Here is an 18696-nt window from a genome sequence, read left to right as displayed (position 1 = left end):
CAGAAGTAATAGAATACAATAAAAATTTAAAACCAATTTAAAAACAGTGCACAAATGATAATTAAAATAACTCATTTAAATCTCACTTCCCCTTCAGTGATGGTGACATTGTGTCTCTGTGTTGTGTTTTATTTTATCAGGCAGGAGACATGGGATGGGATCCAGAGATCCTCTTCCGCTTGCACAAACAGGCTTTTGCGTGCTGAACCAGCTGTTTTGGCTCTTGCTAAAGGAAAGCTATGTTACCTCCACAGAAACTGTTTTGCCTGTGGAAGCCTATTTCGCACAGCTAATTGTGTGCATATTGGTTGTGCAACCTTGGATGTAGCCTTTCCCCCCCTTTCTCTCATGGCTGCATGAATCCCCATCATGAAGGTGAATTTGCTTCATGCTGTCTTTCCATGGCTTCCTTATCAATAGTCAAAAAGTCTGTGACAGAGCCTGAGTGTAAATACTGTGCAAATTTTAAAAGGCATTGGTTAAGCATCATTAATCCAATTTATTACTGTGAAATTCATGCCATATTACAGCCCCAAAATCTTCAGAAATGGCCTTTTCACTGTCTGTCTGCTTATCCTCAGAAATGCAAAGCATTCAGATAAGCAGACTTGGATTAATCATGGAGAGTGAGTTCTTCTGTGCACTGGAGTGGAACAAACTCGCCAGAATTTACCTATAACCAGATGCATGCTTCTCCATCTTGGAAAGAACTGTATACATTTTCTCCTACCTTCCATTTTAACATATAACAGCAAAATAATGACTTCTGTTATATGTAGGAAAGAGTGAGGAAAGGCTCTAAATGTTATTCCTGTAAAAAAAAAAAAAAAAAAAGCCAGAGCTTGGTGTTGAGGACATTTCTGTGGGCTTGGTCTTGAAGGCTAATTTTAATTTATTTGAGACTTTGTTTGCAATTAGTGGTTTGTGTACTGAAGTATTAGTCACTTAGTGCAAAACAATAGATAAAGGCCTGTTCAAATGAATATGCCACATTGATATGGATAGTGTTGAGAGGTTCATCAAATACTTTTACAGATACATAGTCATCTTTACAAATAGGGGGATGGAGGAAAGCTGCTTAAGGCTGCTGCTACCCTGAATACGCTTACTTGGGTGTAAGTCTCATTGAGCACAGTGGGATTTACTTCCAAGGAAACATGCATAGGACTCCACTGTTAATTGCCATATACAAATACATGTTGAAGAGAGCAGAAAAATCTGGATGACACTATTGATGCAATTGGATCAGGTGGCAGGAATGTTGATGAACTATTTTAGATAAATTCAAAAGGGGTCTGCAAGAAAATGTTGCAGCGTGGAGTACTTTGGTCCAGGGTGCCAGCTAGTCATGTCTTCTTTCTATCTGATTGACCCAATAGGCACTCAGCATTCTATTTCATTGACCCAACAGGCACTCAGCATTCTTTGGCCACTGAGCATGCTCAGTCCTTATTGGGGGGTTTGGGGTCGCCCCCCGATGTGTTTTCCTAAACATTTCCTAATTTTTTATACTTCTGTAAACCTTTTGGGATTCCTCCAAGCTGCTGATACCTCCCTCCCTCTTCTGCGTGGATTGTGCTGTTTTGGCTACATAAGGATCAGCACTTGGAGAATAAGTTCTCTATTAGTATATAATAGGTTGAGAACTGGGAAAGATTGAGGTGTATTTACTTGCTCTCTTGTCTTCCTGCAGGCAAAATCAGCTCCTGAAAGGAAAAGTATCTTTGCCCAGAAGATAGCTGCTAAGCGAGCGGCTGAATTGGCTCAGACATCTTCTGCTGTTGTTGAAGCTGAGCAGACAAACGCAGGACGAGCAGTTCCAGATGCTGCCCTGCCTCCTGGACCCTTGGAGGCACAGTTCCACATTGAAGAGGAAGGTGGATGTCGAAATCTCTGGAGCAAGGGTTGTCGAATACCCATGGGCCTTTAGAAGCCTAAAAATGTTTGTTAGAAGGGAAGACGGGGAAGTGTTAGGGTGGAAACTGAGCCCATTGAACCCCTGCGCAGTTCTGATTCTGAGGAGGAACAGGAATCCGTGGGAGAGGAGCCCGCTCATCCCTCACAGGCACAGCAGCTGGCAGAGATTCCTCCTGCCAGCATTCCTGGGATAGATAGTGACCCTGGCAGTGAGAGAGTGCAGGAGAGGGGGTTGCTAGACGCTCGATGCAGATGCAGGGAGTGACAAGTGATGGAGGGCGCGGAAAGGAGGCGTAGCGCCTGTTTGGCGCGCAAGCAATGGTCGCGTCCCGTGGACCCAAGGGAAAGAGGGAGGATCTCTCCGTAGCCCATAGGTTCAGGGTCTGCAAGTGATTCTCCTTCAAACAGGGACCAACTGCCTAACCCAGAGCATAGGCTACTCTGCTGTTCATTGTTTAGTCACTGGTGATTAGCATCTGAAAGAGTCATTAAGTTGTAAAAGGATTAAAGCTTGAAAAGAATCCTTTTGTCTGTGTCTTGAGTTGGCTATTGGAGTAGACCGAAAGAGGCCGCTAGGGCGCTCCTGACAGGAAGTAAATAGCTCTTAATAAGCAGCAAGTTGTCCCAGGGTCTCCTAGCAATGAGACTGCAAATATACAAAGAACACTTCCTGAACGCAGTGGGACTGAGTGCATATTCACAGGATTGTAAATCAACTGAAGGAGATACATTATGTTACATTGATTGGAAGTGGGTTAAGCTGTCTACCTTTATTATGCCCCAAGCTGCTAGATGTTCTGGTAACTGTGGGGGGCCTGCTTCGTGCCTTGGGAACCAGTGCATGGAGCGCTGGAGGCCTCCATTCTCATCTGGGTTCCTTTGCTAATCAGCCTCTCCTAGCTGTGAGACCCAAGGTCGTTCCACCCCACCCCATTTTGTCTGGCTGCATTCCTCTTTTGGAAATGGAGCTTTGACTTGGATGGGGCAAAGGCAGCTAGGAGTAGTTCAAACTCGAATTTAAACGTCAGTTCGAAAAAGAAGGTGTATGACTGAATAAGAGAGAGAGAGAGAGAGAGAGCACAGTGGATCAGTTGTGCACTGTCCCCTTAAGCACTGTCCCCTTAAGCACTGTCCCAAGAAGCCTTTGGACTTCTCCCTCCTTGTCTTCTCTTTAGCTAAGAAAAACCTTGCTGTATTCCATCTGTGGATGGGGCCAAGAGCAACATGAGTGTGGTGAAAGGGAGGGTGGGTTTTGTCAAAACGTGATTCTTAACTATTTTAAGCCGACTCAGAAGTAAGCAGCTCAAGCCTTTGCATATTTACTTCAGAATAAATACAGGACTGAATCACTCAGCAGTGCTTTCAAATAGTATTCCAAATCCTAAGCCTCTGCATGTCTACTCAGAAGTAAACATGAACAGGATGTCTCATCACAAGTACGTAGGGTGAGCCCCTGAAAGACAAGTCTCAGAAGTAAGCAGGACTGAATCACTCGGCAGCTTTGTCCCCAGGCCCCACCCCCTCTCTGATCAATAGCTGATTGGAGCCAAGAGCTTTTCCCTGCTGAGGTTCCCTCTTCCTGTGTTAATAAACCAGATACGTTACCAATTCTTATTTACTGATTTGATGTACCCACACTTTCTACCAGGGAAATGGCACTCAAGGTGGCTTGAGAGCCATTTCCACTTGTGTGGAGCCAAAGTTCAACAGATAACGCAAGCATTTTCCCTTGTGGCCCAATGACGTGCATGACTTCATTTTGTTACTACTGCAGAAGTACTCTGCTTGCTATTTATTTATTGGGTTTAAGTTATAGGAAAGAAATGTAGCAGTGTACTAAATGTACCACCAGTAGATTTTCCTTGATCATAGATCTTGTTCTTTAGTTCCTGAAGTGAATGAACAGTGTGCAATTCTGCCAGTCCTGCGGCACTTCTTTCTCATAAAGGTTACCCACTGATTTGTGGAAAAACGGAAATAGGTTAAGCTGGATGCTGTTTTGCGTATTACTAAGTCAGTGTTTGAGACAAACGAGTCTCCACATACTGTATGAGCCTCCAAATACAGTATGAGTCTTCACATACCGTGGAGTATGTTTTCCATTCAGATTTATGTTTGTTTTCCGTTTAGAATTGTGTATTATATATGAACATTGCTCACAGTGCTCTTGGTTTCTTGGTTTCTAGATAAGTTTTTAAACAGCCAGTACCCTTGTATTGTCACTGGCGAGGGCCTTGGAAGCCTGGCTGGTGAGCAAGAAGCCCAGAACATCCACAAGGAGAATGTGGAGAGGTTGCAGTCCATGACCAAAGAACAGATCTTGGAGGAGCAGAAACGGTTGTTGGCTCAGTTAGGTACAAACTGCTTGTTGATTTCCCCTAGCCACATGCATATGTTGGCAAACTGCAAATCAGTCTGAGGGCTTTATTCATTCATTTATTTGGGTTTTCTTTTTTTTTAAAGCCCTCTATTTTTAAGGACTGGGTCAGTTCCCAATCATTTTAAAAGCACAACCCTAACGTGAACTCTACTCAAGAAAACAGTGCCTGAAGCACATCTCACATTGCGATTTCAAAGACACCAGATCATTCCCATGTTTGAAGATTTCCTGTTGGAATGTTTAATTACTGCAGCTGATTTCATGACAGACGCGTCAACTGCAAAGCTGCTCCAACAGCCTCAGGGGTCATGGGTTTGCCAGTGGTAGCTGCTTGTATTAATTTTTTTTTTGACAAAACGCTTCTCAGACATGAATGTGGTCCTGAGTCCTTAATTTGCAACCAGAAAAGCAGCCTCTGTCTTGGGGGTGCACAACCTGTGGCTGCACGTGGCCCTAGGCTGTTCCTTGTGCAGCTCCTGAAGCTGCTAGGACCCCAACCACTTTCCCCCACTATCCCTGTGGAAGAAAAATTGCTGTTCTTTGGCATCTAAGATCACTGTTTCCCTGCTGTTGGTAGTGGCAGAGAAACAACAATCTCTGTGGCAGTCACTGGGGGATGGGAGAGGCTTTTACCTCCAGCCCTCTTATTGATCTGTAGATTGCAGTGGTCAAGGAGAGGAGGTGGGTGTCCATATGCACGTGTGCAGCCCCTGGCCCCCAGCCAGTACCATTTGTGGCCCTTGGGGCCAAAAAGATGGTTTACCCCTGCTCTAACTGAAGCCCAGGTGGCTGGGCTTTTGTCGGAAATGTAGTCATCAGTACTTTTAACTTAAAAAGCAAACATAAATTGAAAGAGGACTGCTAATGCTATTGGAGTTCTGTTATGTTTTCATTGTCAGATCCCAGCTTGCTTGCTTTCTTAAAGTCACGACATGGTGGTACAGCTAGCGAAGGAGAAGAAAAAATGGAACAAGAGAGTCCAAGGAATGTTATGCATCCAGAAACACATCCTGTACCCCAGCATGAGGTAGAAGAGATGCTGAAGGCTCCCTTTGTACATGAGCCGGATGTAGAAGAGGAGCCACGTATAGGGGATTCCAGAAGGGACGAAGCCTGTACAAGAATGGATGTCACAGGTAATAAAATGTATAGAGCCACTGATGCGATGGATCTCGATACCAAAGAAAAGCTGCCAGGATTCCAGATCATATTTGTAGTCTAAGACTTGCAACTTTTGTGTTCTGAGCACCAGCATGTATTAGAATGAGGAAGGGACTGTTTTTCATCATCTTGCCTGTATTGGGGAAAGACTATTTCAGCCTCACTTGAAGTCTTGATAAGGGCTTTTACATACTGCTCTTTGCTGTTGTTGCATTACTCTCTGGCAGGGGGTGGCAGAGAGGAAAGGGGGTAGCAATCAGGTGCAACGGCTGATGGAGCAACTTTGAATGGCACCTTCCCTTCTTGGCGGGCTATGTGTCCTTTGGGAACAATCAATGGGTTTGGGTTTTTCCTGCTGATTCATTCATAATGTTACCTGTACTGTGCCAGATGGCAACATTACCTGCTCCCTGTGAATAGATGCACTTTTAGTGTACTCCCCCCCTTCTCTTTTGTTACTAATGTCCTGTTTTAGGCGTTAGCTTTCTGCTTCCACTCTGAGAGGCCATAATGGAAGGCTCATCCAGAAATGTGTGTATTTACAACATTTTTATACTGCCCCTCAAGAGTGTCCTCTGGACGTTTACAAATCAGTAGAATGCCAACATTAAATTGCTAGCAAATGTACCTTGCTGCACACAGGTTGGAATAGCCCTTAGCGAGGGCAGCGAGGCCTTCAATCGAAGTCATGTGGCTGTCAGAGTTGGACGCATTGTGCCCACCCTATCTGAGTGAAGCCGTGGCTGCTGCCATCCCTAGGCATGGCCCCTGCCATGGTCCACTCCTACAGCCCCCCCGGGGGGGTTGCCCATGCCATTTCCCTGAGTGGGGGCTGCCCAATAGCAGTGGGGCGGAGGCAGCCATATAACTGTCCCTCCAATTCTTCCTCTGGCTTCAAACTGCACAGACTGCAAAGCTATGCAGTGGTCAGGGAAGTCTGCCACCTCGTGACTGAAGATGGTACTACACACCTTTAGGATCCCCTTAGGATGCATGCGAGGTTTCAGGTGTCCAGGTCTCATGGTCTTGGTGCTATGGCGCTGACGGACAGGCCCACTTCCTCTCTAATGATAGATTATAACATCAAAACATATATGAAAACCAATGTTAATAAAACCAACATAAAATCATCCAGCAGAAACCAAAATCCAGCAGAAAAGAAGAACAAAATAGTTTTAAAAACTAGACTGAAAACTAGACTAAAATTGGCATCAGGAAAAATAATGTCAAGAACAAAAAATGCACTAAAGACATGTGACTAAAAAGCCTGGTAAAATAAAAAGGTCTTCATTTGCTGCCCACCACTGTGTAGGCACCAAGCATGCCACCATCTGGGTGCCACCACTGAAGAGGCCCTCTCCATAGTTGTCGTGTGCTTCACTTCATTTGGTGGGGTGAAAATCTTCTAGTGAAAATCTTAAGGACTGGTCAGGTATGTATGGGAGGAGATAATAGAATCATAGAATAGTAGGGTTGGAAGGGCCCTACGAGACCATCGAGTCCAACCCCCTGCTCAATGCAGGAATCTAAGTCAGAGCATCCCCAACAGATTGCTGTCCAGCTGCATCTTGAATGCCTCCAGTGTGGGAGAGCCCACCACTTCCCTAGGTAATTGGTTCCATTGTTGTATTGCTTGAACAGTCAGGAAGTTTTTCCTGATGTTCAGCTGGAATCTGGCTTCCAGTAACTTGAGCCCATTATTCTGTGTCCTGCACACTGGGATGATCGAGAAGAGATCCTGGCCTTCTTCTCTGTGACAACCTTTCAAGTACTTGAACAGCGCTATCATATCTCCCCTTTTCCCAAGGCTAAACATGCCCAGTTCTTTCAGTCTGTCCTCATAGGGCTTTGTTTCCAGTCCCCTGATCATCTTTGTTGCCCTCCTCTGAACCCTCTCCAGTTTGTCTGCATCCTTCTTCAAGTGTGGTGCCCAGAACTGGACACGGTACTCCAGATGAGGCCTAACCGGTGCTGAGTAAAGGGGAACTAGTACTTCCCGGGATTTGGAAGCTATACTTCTATTAATGCAGCCCAAAAGAGCATTGGCCTTTTTTGCAGCCACATCGCATTGTTGGCTCATATTCAGCTTGTGATCTACAACAATTCCAAGATCCTTCTTGCTTGTAGTATCGTTGAGCTGAGTATCCCCCATCTTGTAAGTGTGCATTTGGTTTCTTTTTCCTAGGTGCAGAACTTGGCATTTATCCCTATTAAATAGATTGTAACCTCACGCCATTCAGAGCTTCAAAGATTAATACAAGCACTTTGAATTGGGCTGGGAAATCACTGGCCTCTAGAAATCCATTTTATTGCAAAGTGTTTCTGGGCCTAGCTTGATCTCTGATTAACGGAAGCATTGTGTTGCAATTAATATGGAGCTGCAAAATGAGGTACCTAGGCGGAGACTTCCCAGGAAGACTCAGATACTTTTATTACATTTAAATAGCAAGGCAACTGGAATTGTGAGACAGTATATGCAATTGCCCTATCAGAACAAACTGTAGGGAGTGGGATGGGGAGGTTGATGTGTTTTGGCAGATAGTCATAAAGCTTCTGCTGTTAGTAGCTGCTTGTGCCTTACAAGACTTGGGTGAAGATAAGCTGGAACATGTTTCCGGTAGAAAATGGAATGGTGACAGGGCCTCCTGCTGCTGCTGGCATAATTGGGTCTCCATTATGGCTGCCGTGGTTGTGCAGAATTTGCTATGGCTGGTGAGAAATTGCGCTGTCCCTGGGCAAGAAGTTGGATGCAAAAGTGAGTTGTTCCTCCCAGCCAAGACATGGCCGTGAATGCAAGAACTTTTGGGATGAGCTCTGGAGCTGCTTGAGGCTAGCTGGAGCACTCCCAAGATGTATAAAGCCTGCGAGATTTCAGAGTCTTGTGTTTAGTTTTCATTTTCCTTAGCATGGATCATCTAGGTTTAAAAGGCCCACGGCTTGAGACATCTGTTGATTGGCAGGCTGCAGGGGTTTCTCCTGTCCATCTCTTCCAGACTGTATAAAGGGACCTAATAAAAGACATGTATATTGCAGGATGGCTTTTCCCAATCTGGTGCCCTCCCGAAGTGTTGGACTATAGCTCCCCAAATCCCTCAGCCAGCATTGCTTCCAGAATCCCCTAATCCAACAGGCTGTTGTAGGAAGGACACTGGTTGAGATGCCCAGAAACTTTGCTTTGGTCAGGGCTGTAGGAGTGGCCCGTGAACTTCCGTTTGATCTTGTGTTCTGCTGCTGATGTGGCTGAGATCACTGCAAGACCTTGTAGGATCAATATCCCTTCTGTTCTTGCCATGTCTGCAGGTCAGTTTCTGTTTCCTGTACTTAAGGAACTTGCTGCTGTGCCCAGATTGAGTTTCTTGCAAGCAGCTCTTCTTGCTGAAGGACAGGCAGAAGCAGCGCCCCTTGTCTCACTCATCCCCAGACAACAAGGATGGCATAAAAATGGATATGAAGAGACGCTTGCTTGCCACAAGTCAGCACGGTGACCTTTCGGAAAAGAAGTCTGTCCTGTTTTGTTAGTACAGCACCATGCCATGTATATGGGGCTTTGCAGAGCAACATAAGCCCCCAAAGATGGGCCTCTGCCTCAGGGAACTCACATTGAGGTGTTGGCAGTGATGGAATGCAGCAGAGGGAGGCAAGGGGGAAAGAGTGAGAGCAGGGCAGGAAGGGCTGAGTGTGAGCCGATGGATTTAGGGCTTTGTTTCTGTTGTGGATGAGGACTGAAGGGCTCAAGCCAAAGAGTTCATGGACTTCGGTGCGGTCACCTTGATAAAAAGCATTGGTCAGTTCTTGGGTCCTACTCTTCACCTCCTTGCCGCAGCATTAAAAAGTTGTCCCCAACCAGTCGTATCCGACTCTAGGGGGTGGTGCTCACCTCCATTTCTAAGCCGAAGAGCCGGCGCTGACCGAAGATGTTTCCGTGGTCATGTGGCTGGCATGACTGAACACCGAGGTGCACGGAACGCTGTTACCTTTCCCGCTAAAGCGGTACCTATTTATCTACTTGCAATTTCTTGCTTTCGAACTGCTAGGTTGGCAGAAGCTGGGACTGAAGACGGGAGCTCACTCTGTCACGCAGCACTCGGGTCTCGAACTGCTGTCCTGCTGACCTTCCGGTCTGCAATTCAGCGTCTTAACCACTAAGCCACTGCGGCCGCAGCATTACATAATGATAAAGCACAAGCTTGTTTTCCCCTTAAGCCAGGGGTGGCCAATTTCCAGAGGGCAATATGGGCCACACCCCTGCCCCCACCAACGAATTCGCCGCTGACAATCAGTGGCACTGGGGCAGGAGGAAAACAATTCAGTATGCTGATGAAATTTGGTGGTGCAGTGGCAAAAAAGTGCCCTTTTGCTGCTGACTTTTGGCAGCAAACTGCTGGGGGGTTTTGTCACTGCCGCCCTGGGCAATTTGGCAGTGGCAGGAGACGGGAGACCACACAGAAGAGTGGGGGCACTTGTTGCCCACCCCTTCCTTAAGCAGACAAACAAGTAATGACCCAACAAGTTGAACAAAGCCCCGCTAGCAGCCTTGAGGAGCATAATCAGTTTCCTGGTTTTCCTGTCTTCCTGGTACTCCAAAAACAAGGGGGGTGGCAGGCCACAGTACACGGCCAATAGGCTGTGTCTGGCTCAGTGGGTTGCAAGGTGTGCAGGCCTGCCGTGCTTAAGCTTTAGTTCCCACTTTCCTGCTCATACTTCTGTTCCTTTCACCGGTCTTGTTGCTTACCTCTCCACTCTCCCACTTCCTTTCATGTTCCATTCCTGTTTCCTTCTCTGATCCTTTGTTCTGTTGTATTCTCTGGGTCTCACTGCTGCATCAAGCCTGCCTAATGAGATCTCTGAATCGCTTTTTGGATTTGAGTGGTGTGGTTTGGTGAGATAAGGACGGTGTTTACTTGTTGAGAGAGCAGCTTTAATGTGCAAGAGAAGAGCAGGTGGATTAGCACTTCCAGAAGAGCGCGTCTTCTCCTCTCCCCTGCCCCCCTTCTTGTTTCTCCAACATATCCTGCACATTTCCTGCATCAGGTTTAATAGTTAGCAGTCCAGTGCTAGAATAATAATGTGCAAGGTGTGTTACTTTAAGGGAAATGCTGATGTTCACTCTGCACCTGGAGAAAACCGTCCTTCCAGCCACACAATCTTTAAGACTGTGGCAAGCTGCAGACAATAGCAAAGATTTGATGAGATGGCATCCTGGGAGAGGCGAGGTGTGATAGGAAAAACAGACTTTGGTTCTCGGGGAAGGAAAGGTGCGTTAAATCAAGAGGGTGGTTTCTGTCGGGTGACTTAGTTTATCATTGAAAAGAGAGGAGAAATTATAAAAATCAGTGGAGCTTTTCAAGCCGCTTGAGGTTATGGATGCAGCACATTGTGCCCAGCAGGAGATGTAATATTAATTTTGCATTAGCACTTTGCATTGGAAAACTGCCACTGTTGATGCCAAGGAGTAAATTCATCATGAATAAGGTAATAGCAGCCACAATTCCACAGAGAAGAAGGCAGTTTGCTCTTGCAGCAGGAAGGAAGCAGTTCATTCAAACTGAGAAACTTGTTTTTAACAAGGTGGAAGGCTTTGTCTTCTATTTCTCAAGATCTTGTATCTACCCTCCCAGGTAGAACCAGCCCATGAGTTGTGCCTTCTGCAGCTGCCATTTTGAGTACCCAGTGGGTTTTCTTTGCCAGAGGGGAAGCAGGGGCTGTAGCTTTGGTGAGGGACCATAGCTCAGTAACAGAATGGATACTTTGCTTGCAAAAGGTCCCCGGTCCAGGCCCTGGCATTTGCAGTTACTAGGATCTTGGTTAGCAAGTGGTGAAAAGTGCCTCTACCGCAGTTCCTGGAGAATCACTGCCAGTTAAGAGTAGACAGTAGAAGGTTAGATGGGCCTATGGTCTGACTGCTGGTTCACACATGTCCGCTACTGTCAGGGTGGACACTGAGCCCATAGAATCCCAGAGTAGTTCTGATTCTGAGGAAGAGCAGTCGCTCCTGGGAGAGGAGCGCGCTCCTCTTTCCCAGGGCCAACAGCTGACAGAGATTCCTCCCACCAGCATTCCTAGCTTAGATAGCAGTCCAGGGAGTGACAGAGTGCGGATAGCAGACTTGGTGGACGTGCGACGCTGACACAGAGAGCGGCGCCAAATGGAGGGCGCAGAAAGGAGGCGTAGTGCCTGGTTGGCGCGCAAACAACGGCTACGCCCAGAGGATCCAAGGGAAAAGGGGAGGGACTCTCCCTAGTCCTTAAGTTCAGGGGTCTGCCAGTAATTCCCTTTCAAACAGGGACCAACTGTTCCAACTTAGGGCATAGGTACTGTGCTGCTCAGATCTAGTTGCAAACGGTAGAGTTGTTAAGTTGTAGAAGAAGAATAAAGCTTTGAAAGGAATCCCTTTGTCTGTGTCTGGACTTGGCTACTGGATTAGACTGAGAGAGGCCTCCAAGGAGCCCTTGACAGCTACTTCATGACTGCAACAGGTGTAAATGAGCCACTGCAGATCACACACCTCAGATACAACTTTGATATTGCCCTGCATCACCTCAAACACAATGTTTTTCAGGAGTCAGTTCACACACTGGCTATATCAGAATGTCATAATAAACCATGGTATATCTTGATGGGAATGAGCCTAGGTGAGCCTTGGGCTCGTGCACTCCTTTCCTCCCTTGCCCTTCCCATGGCATGATTGTGAGGATGTGATTGGAAGCTTTCCGTTCTGTTTTTGATTAACCACAACTTGTTTTCATCCAAACTCAACAAACTGTGGTTAATCTTAACAATGGGTTATGAAGCTGGGTTGTTTCAGCAAACCCTATATCTCAGATTGACCACAGTTTAGAGTTCAGATGACATACTAAACTGCAATTAAACAAAAACAGAAACAAAACTTCTAATCTACTTGTGGCCTCTCCAGAGTGGGAAGAGTACAACCAAAGGCACTGCGTTTGCTGTGGTGCGATACAATAGCAGAGCTCACCCAGTGTTTTTCGCAATCTCTGCATGCAGCCACACAGCATTCACAAATGCTGTGAAATCAAATGAAGTGCATGTTGATGTGAATTAGTCCATAATAATTGCCTTGCGGGAAGCCTTTAAGCCATGGGCAGCAGATCCTGCATTCCAATACAATGTTGTTGTTTTTTATTTGTTTGTGACATTTGCATCCCACTTTCCTTCAGAGAGCTCAGAGCAGCATTTTAGCTGCACAACAGTCCTGTGAGACAGACTTGTCTGAAAGAGGATGACTTGCCCCAGGTTTGCCCAAATCAATTATGAACGTCATAACTGAGGAGGATTTGGTCCTGGCTTTCCCATGTCCAAGCCCAACACTCTGTTCGCTACATCCCACTGGCTCGAGGGTCAAGGACACATAATAGTGTGGCAGAAACCTGGATAATACTCTTTGAATAATGTTTGTAAGGGGGATTTATGTATTTACAAGATGTATGTATCGCTCTATATCTAACTAGTTCTCGAGTGGTGAACAATAAAAGAAAGAAAAATTTCAAAATATAGAATTAATATATTTAAAATCAGATATCAATTAAAAAAACATGGCTAGTCAATCAGGGAAGGCTTGTTTAAATAAAAATGTCTTCAGCAGGCGTCTAAAGCAAAACAATGTTGGTGCCTACCTGATATCAACAGGCAGGGAGTTCTGCAGAGAGGGGGCCAGTACACTGAAGGCTCTGCTCCATGTGGTCTTCAAATGGCCCACATTTCTCTGCTGTACCTTCCTCCTGGTGTGCTTCATGCCATCTTGGTGGAGGAGATGAGCCTGTTACAGAATCAGGGTAGAGGAAGGCCAGAACTTGAGCAGATGTGGTGATCTTGCTTGGTGGGCCAGGCTTGTCAAACAGAGCGCAGTGGAGAGCCAAGCTGCAGGAAATGGCACTATAGGCTGACTGTATGTTGCATGCTGCAGCCTGAAAAACCAAACATACGTTTGGAAAGACTCAGTGCATATTCACCATCCGGACCGCCAGCTTGTGTTTCTATAAAGGCGTTTCTCAGCAATGGAACAATACTCTGATAACCCTAGAATATATATCAGACTTTTTTTCCTGTTGACAAGATTGCAATGCTCATGTCTGATGGTGCACATTACTAATCCGACTCAGAGCATGGTTTAATCAGCCTTCTTCATTTAGTGATTAATGGGGAGGAAAAAACAAATACTCTATGTGAATTACAAATACCCAAAGAGTGTAGTTTTTGGCTTATTTTTGCTTCTGCCTCCTTCAGACCCACCACCCTGGTGTATTCATTCCTTGAAATCTAGAGATGGAGAATGCTCTGCTCTTCAGGCCATGGAAGGTAGATTCTGATGGCAGATTCACACAGCCACATTTAGGGCTTCTCTTCAGTCCAGATGGATCTGTTCAGCTTGGATTGAATATGGGTGTGATGAAGTGGCTATTTTTAGTGTTTCATCATGGTTAATTTAATAATAATAATTAACATTTGTGTAATGCTCTTAAGTGTTCAAAACATTTCAGATGCATTATCTTTGGGGTCTCCAGCATGGTGGCTGTGCACACCAATGTGCTTGTGGATTACTCTATTAGTGCCCATCAGGCTTTCTGCACCACCTGATTTTTATGAATTCCTTAAGGTTTTTTTTTTAAAAAATTAACTGGAAGGCTGGCATGCTACAAAGCAAAGTCCTGTCCTCCAGCCTTCCCCAACTTGATGCCCTTCAGTTGATTTGAACTTCAGCTCCCATCAGCCCCAGGCAGCATGGCCAATGGTCAGGAATGCTGGGTCTTCTAGACCAAAACATCTGGAGAGCGCCAGGTTGGGGAAGGCTGCTTTAGGAACATACATTATATTATGTATAACTTGGTTCGCTCAAAGTTATCATTAAAATTTTAAAGAATTAAAAGTAAACTTGGTCATTTTTGTAGAATTCCTGCAATGCACTCCATGTAGGGCTGCCCTTAAGGCTGCTCTGGAAGCTGGAGCTAGTGCAGAATGCAGCAGCTCAGCTGTTGTCAGGAGCTGCCCCTTTTCAGCATGCAACTCCTTTGCTGGGGGAACTGCGTTGGCTACCTATTCACTACCAGGCCAGGTTCAAGGTATTGGTACTAGTGTACAAACCCCTAAACACCTTGGGACCAAGATACCTGAGAGAGCGCCTTCTTCCTTAACCAACCTGCCCAGTCACCGAGATTATCAGAGGGAATGCTCCTGGTGGTTCCACAGGGACGTGTGCCCAATTGGAGTCCACCTGGAGAAGAGCCTTCTGTGTGGTGGTCCCCTTTCTATGGAACTCCGTGCCTCTGGAGGTCAGGCAGGTGCCAACACTGTGTTGTTTCTGGTGCCTCCTGAGAACAACTTTATTTCAGGAAGCCTTCCTTGACTGACGAGCCATGTTTTCATCAGTGTTAGGTTTTTTAGAATAATAATTTTAATATAGAATTTTGTTATTTTATCTTATCTTTTTATCTTTTATTGTTCACTACTCTGGAAGATGTGGAGCAGTATATAGATGTTATAAATAAAATTAATAAATACATTGGAACTTCGTAGTTTTAAAAAAATTTTGGGCAGAAAATGGGATGGAATAGATTTATGATTCAACATATGTAAAATTAATTTGTTGTTGTTCAGTTGTTTAAGTCGTGTCCGACTCTTCGTGACCCCATGGACCATAGCACACCAGGCCTTCCTGTCCTCCACTCTCTCCCGGAGTGTGCTCAAGTTCATATTCATTGCATCGGGGATGCTATCTAGCCATCTCATCCTCTGCCATCCCCTTCTCCTTTTGCCTTCAGTCTTTCCCAGCATCAGGGTCTTTTCCAGTGACTTTTATCTTCGCATTAGGTGGCCAAAATATTTGAGCTTCAGCTTCAGTATCTGTCCTTCCAATGAGCACTCAGGGTTGATTTCCTTTAGGATTGACTGCTTTGACCTCCTTGCAGTCCAGGGGACTCGTAAGAATCTTCTCCAGCACCACAATTCGAAAGCATCAGTTCTTCGGCGCTCAGCTTTCCTTATAGTCCAGCTCTCACAGCCATACATTACTACTGGGAAAACCATAGCTTTGATTATACAGACCTTTGTTGGCAAGGTGATGTCTCTGCTTCTTACTCTGCTGTCTAGGTTTGCCATAGCTTTCCTCCCAAGGAGCAAGTGTCTCTTAATTTCATGGCTACAGTCACCGTCAGCGGTGATCTTGGAGCCCAAGAAAATAAAATCTGTCACTGCTTCCATTTCTTCCCCTTCTATATGCCAGGAAGTGATGGGGCCAGATGCCATGATCTTAGTTTTTTTAATGTTGAGTTTCAGACCAGCTTTTGCACTCTCCACTTTCACCCTCAACAAGAGGCCCTTTAGATCCTCTTCGCTTTTTTTAGGGTGGTATTGTCTGTGTATCTGAGGTTGTTGATCATTCTCCCGGCAATCTTAATTCTGACCTGTGATTCATCCAACCCAGCGTTTCTCATGATGTACTCCGGTTCGGTTCTTACTGTTGCTTCTTGACGCTCGTACAGGTTTCTCAGGAGATAGGTGAGGTGGTCTGGTACTCCCATCTCTTTAAGAATTTGCCAGAGTTTGTTGTGATCCACACAATCAAAGGCTTTAGCATAGTCAATGAAGCAGAAATAGACGTTTTTCTGGAATTCTCTTGCTTTCTCCATGATCCAGCGAATGTTGGCGATTTGATCTCTAGTTCCTCTGCCTCTTCGAAACCCAGCTTGTACTTCCGGTAGTTCTCGGTTCACATTCTGCTGAAGCCTAGCTTGTAGGATGTTGAGCATCACCTTGCTGGCATGTGAAATGAGCGCCATTGTACAGTAGTTTGAACACTCTTTGGCATTGCCCTTCTTTGGAACTGGAATGTAAACTGACCTTTTCCAGTCTTGTGGCCATTGTTGAGTGTTCCAAATGTGTTGGCATATTGAGTGCAGCACTTTAACAACATCATCTTTTAGGATCTTAAATAGCTCAGCTGGAATACTGTCATCTCCGCTAGCTTTGTTGTTACTAATGCTTCCTAAGGCCCACTTGACTTCACTCTCGAGGATGTCCGGCTCAAGTTCTGTGAGCGCACTATCATGGCTATCAGGGACTTGAAGATCTTTCCTGTATAGTTCTTCTGTGTATTCTTTCCATCTCTTCTTAATCTCATCTGCTTCCGTTAGGTCCCTGCCTTCTTTGTCCTTTATCATGCCCGTCTTTGCACAATGTGTTCCCTTGATATCTCTGATTAGGCTTTCCCATTCTGTTGTTTTCCTCGATTTCTTTGCATTGTTCATTTAAGAAGGCCTTCTTGTCTCTCCTTGCTATTCTCTGGAACTCTGCATTCAGTTGGGTATATCTTCCCCTTTCTCCCTTGCTTTTCGCTTCCCGTCTTTCCTCAGCTACTTGTAAAGCCTCATCAGACAGCCACTTTGCTTTCTTGCATTTCTTTTTCTTTGGGATGGATTGAGTTGCTGCCTCCTGAACAATGTTACGGACCCCTGTCCATAGTTCCTCAGGCACTCTGTCTATCAGGTCTAGTCCCTTAAATCTATTCCTCACCTCCACTGTATATAGACTGATCTGTCCACCCCTATTTTCAACTAAAAACTCTCATAGTGCTTTGCCAAAAATGGCTGTATTCAAACCACTGCGAAATACACTATTAAATATGGTGAAAATACACTAGCACATATATAGTATATCTGTAGTTCCTAAATCATCTGGCTGGAGCTTATTCCAGTATTTGATCAATGGTGTCCAACTTCTTTTGGAAAGTCTGGATGGAGTTCATTCTTCCTTCCCATAGCAACTTATAACTTGTTATTTTATTCATCACCATGGCAGTACAAACCTTCTTTTTTCATTGTACCAGAGACAGTATGTATGTTGATTGCCAAACTTTTGCTAAGAGGATTCCTGCAGCTACTAACATCTAACTCACCATCACAACTAAATCTCTAGGGATCTGGCCTTTAATATCACCCAGGAGTATAGTTATTGGTGTTAGTTGCAACTCATCGGCTGTAATTTCCCTGATGCTGTTTATTATCTTCTTCCAATATTCCTTTACAAAATTGCAATGCCTCTATATATGGGCAAAAGTTAATCTACCATTACACCTCCAGCACCTATCTGTTACAGCTAGGAACATCCTAGAGATCCTGGCTGGTGTATAATACTGCAAATATAGTGTTTTATAGAAGTTTTCCCTAGAACTCACATCTAGTACTTTCCTACAGAATTTTGGACAGACATAATTCCATTCCTCCTCTGAGTTTGTTATATTAAATTATCTTTCTCACTTTTGTTTAGCTGCTTCTGTTCCATTATCATATATATCTGTTAATATTTTAAATACTTCGGACAATAATCCGCAGTATTATTTGGCCTAGCTATGTCTATTACCCTAGTTGCTTCTTGAATATAACATCTAATTTGCAGATATTTCAAAAAGGGAAGGTGCAGATTATCATTTCTATCTGCTGGCTGGGCATATGAAAAACTAAATGCCTGGGAAATGAAGTCTGTGAGTTTTGTCAGCCTGCTCGCAAACCACACAGTAATCCCCCAGTTCTCCTGCTGTCTTAACCTCAAAACCACCAAGCTCGCTTTTCAACACTGTTACTTTCCTAGATTATTAGTTTTTTCTCTTTGGTATCTTTTATTTGCAGATCCTTTTTCCTACAATTATTGTTGGAGTGCAGTTTAAATCATTAATCTCATTTTGTTTTCTGCTCTTGATTTCTAATCTCATTGTATTCATTCCACATCCAAGTTGGTATTCAGCTCATCTTCATTTTATCTGTGAATTTCATTAATGGCGCCATCCGCTTTCCTTCTCTAGATCTTTATGGAAGATTAAATTGTCAGCGGACCTTTGATGTTTATGTTTTGATGATGAGTCAATTTGGGGGGGGGGTCTCTCCCCTTGTTGTGCCATAAAAAACAGTATTTGAAGCACTTTTCAAAGCCAGAAATACTGGCAAAGAAAAGTGATGTGCATTCTTTTGTGCCCAAGAAAAATAACATTTGTCTTTGCCTTTCCAAAAGCTAGTGACCTTCCTGTGAAGCCTCAGAAAGAATGGCTCCACATGGACAATGTAGAGTTTGAGAAACTGGAGTGGATGAAGGACCTGCCCCAGCCTCGACAGAGGAAAACCAAAAAGGTTGGAAGAATAAAATGCAATTTCTTCTCTCTCGCTTTCAAATTATCTTTCCCTAGCACATGTGTTCAGCAGCTAATTTCAAGAGTCAGCTTGGGTAATAGGGCT

At 44.8% G+C, this 18696-nt stretch overlaps 1 protein-coding gene and 1 long non-coding RNA gene across 4 annotated transcripts in view; one reads left to right on the top strand and one right to left on the bottom strand.

Moving 5' to 3' along the window:
- The window catches only part of RPAP1 (RNA polymerase II associated protein 1), a 70474-nt gene that overhangs the window by 12254 nt on the left and 39524 nt on the right, over window positions 1–18696 (top strand). For all 3 annotated transcript variants that reach the window (XM_084846066.1, XM_084846055.1, XM_084846047.1), the window contains 4 exons: window positions 1694–1877; window positions 4104–4271; window positions 5197–5433; window positions 18476–18591. In XM_084846066.1, coding sequence (XP_084702192.1) covers window positions 1694–1877; window positions 4104–4271; window positions 5197–5433; window positions 18476–18591 — 705 coding nt within the window. The remainder of the gene's footprint in view (window positions 1–1693; window positions 1878–4103; window positions 4272–5196; window positions 5434–18475; window positions 18592–18696) is intronic.
- LOC146357371 (uncharacterized) lies at window positions 822–10292 on the bottom strand. Its single transcript, XR_014789460.1, has 3 exons — window positions 10191–10292; window positions 6430–6522; window positions 822–1934 (listed from the first exon to the last, which is right to left on the bottom strand). It is a non-coding gene; the product is annotated as an uncharacterized LOC146357371 (long non-coding RNA).

The sequence above is a fragment of the Heloderma suspectum genome, chromosome 1, assembly GCF_057233095.1.
Source record: "Heloderma suspectum isolate Gila_16-S chromosome 1, 16-S_ref, whole genome shotgun sequence".
In the NCBI taxonomy this organism is placed as follows: domain Eukaryota; kingdom Metazoa; phylum Chordata; class Lepidosauria; order Squamata; family Helodermatidae; genus Heloderma; species Heloderma suspectum.
This window is presented reverse-complemented; position numbering and strand designations above follow the sequence as displayed.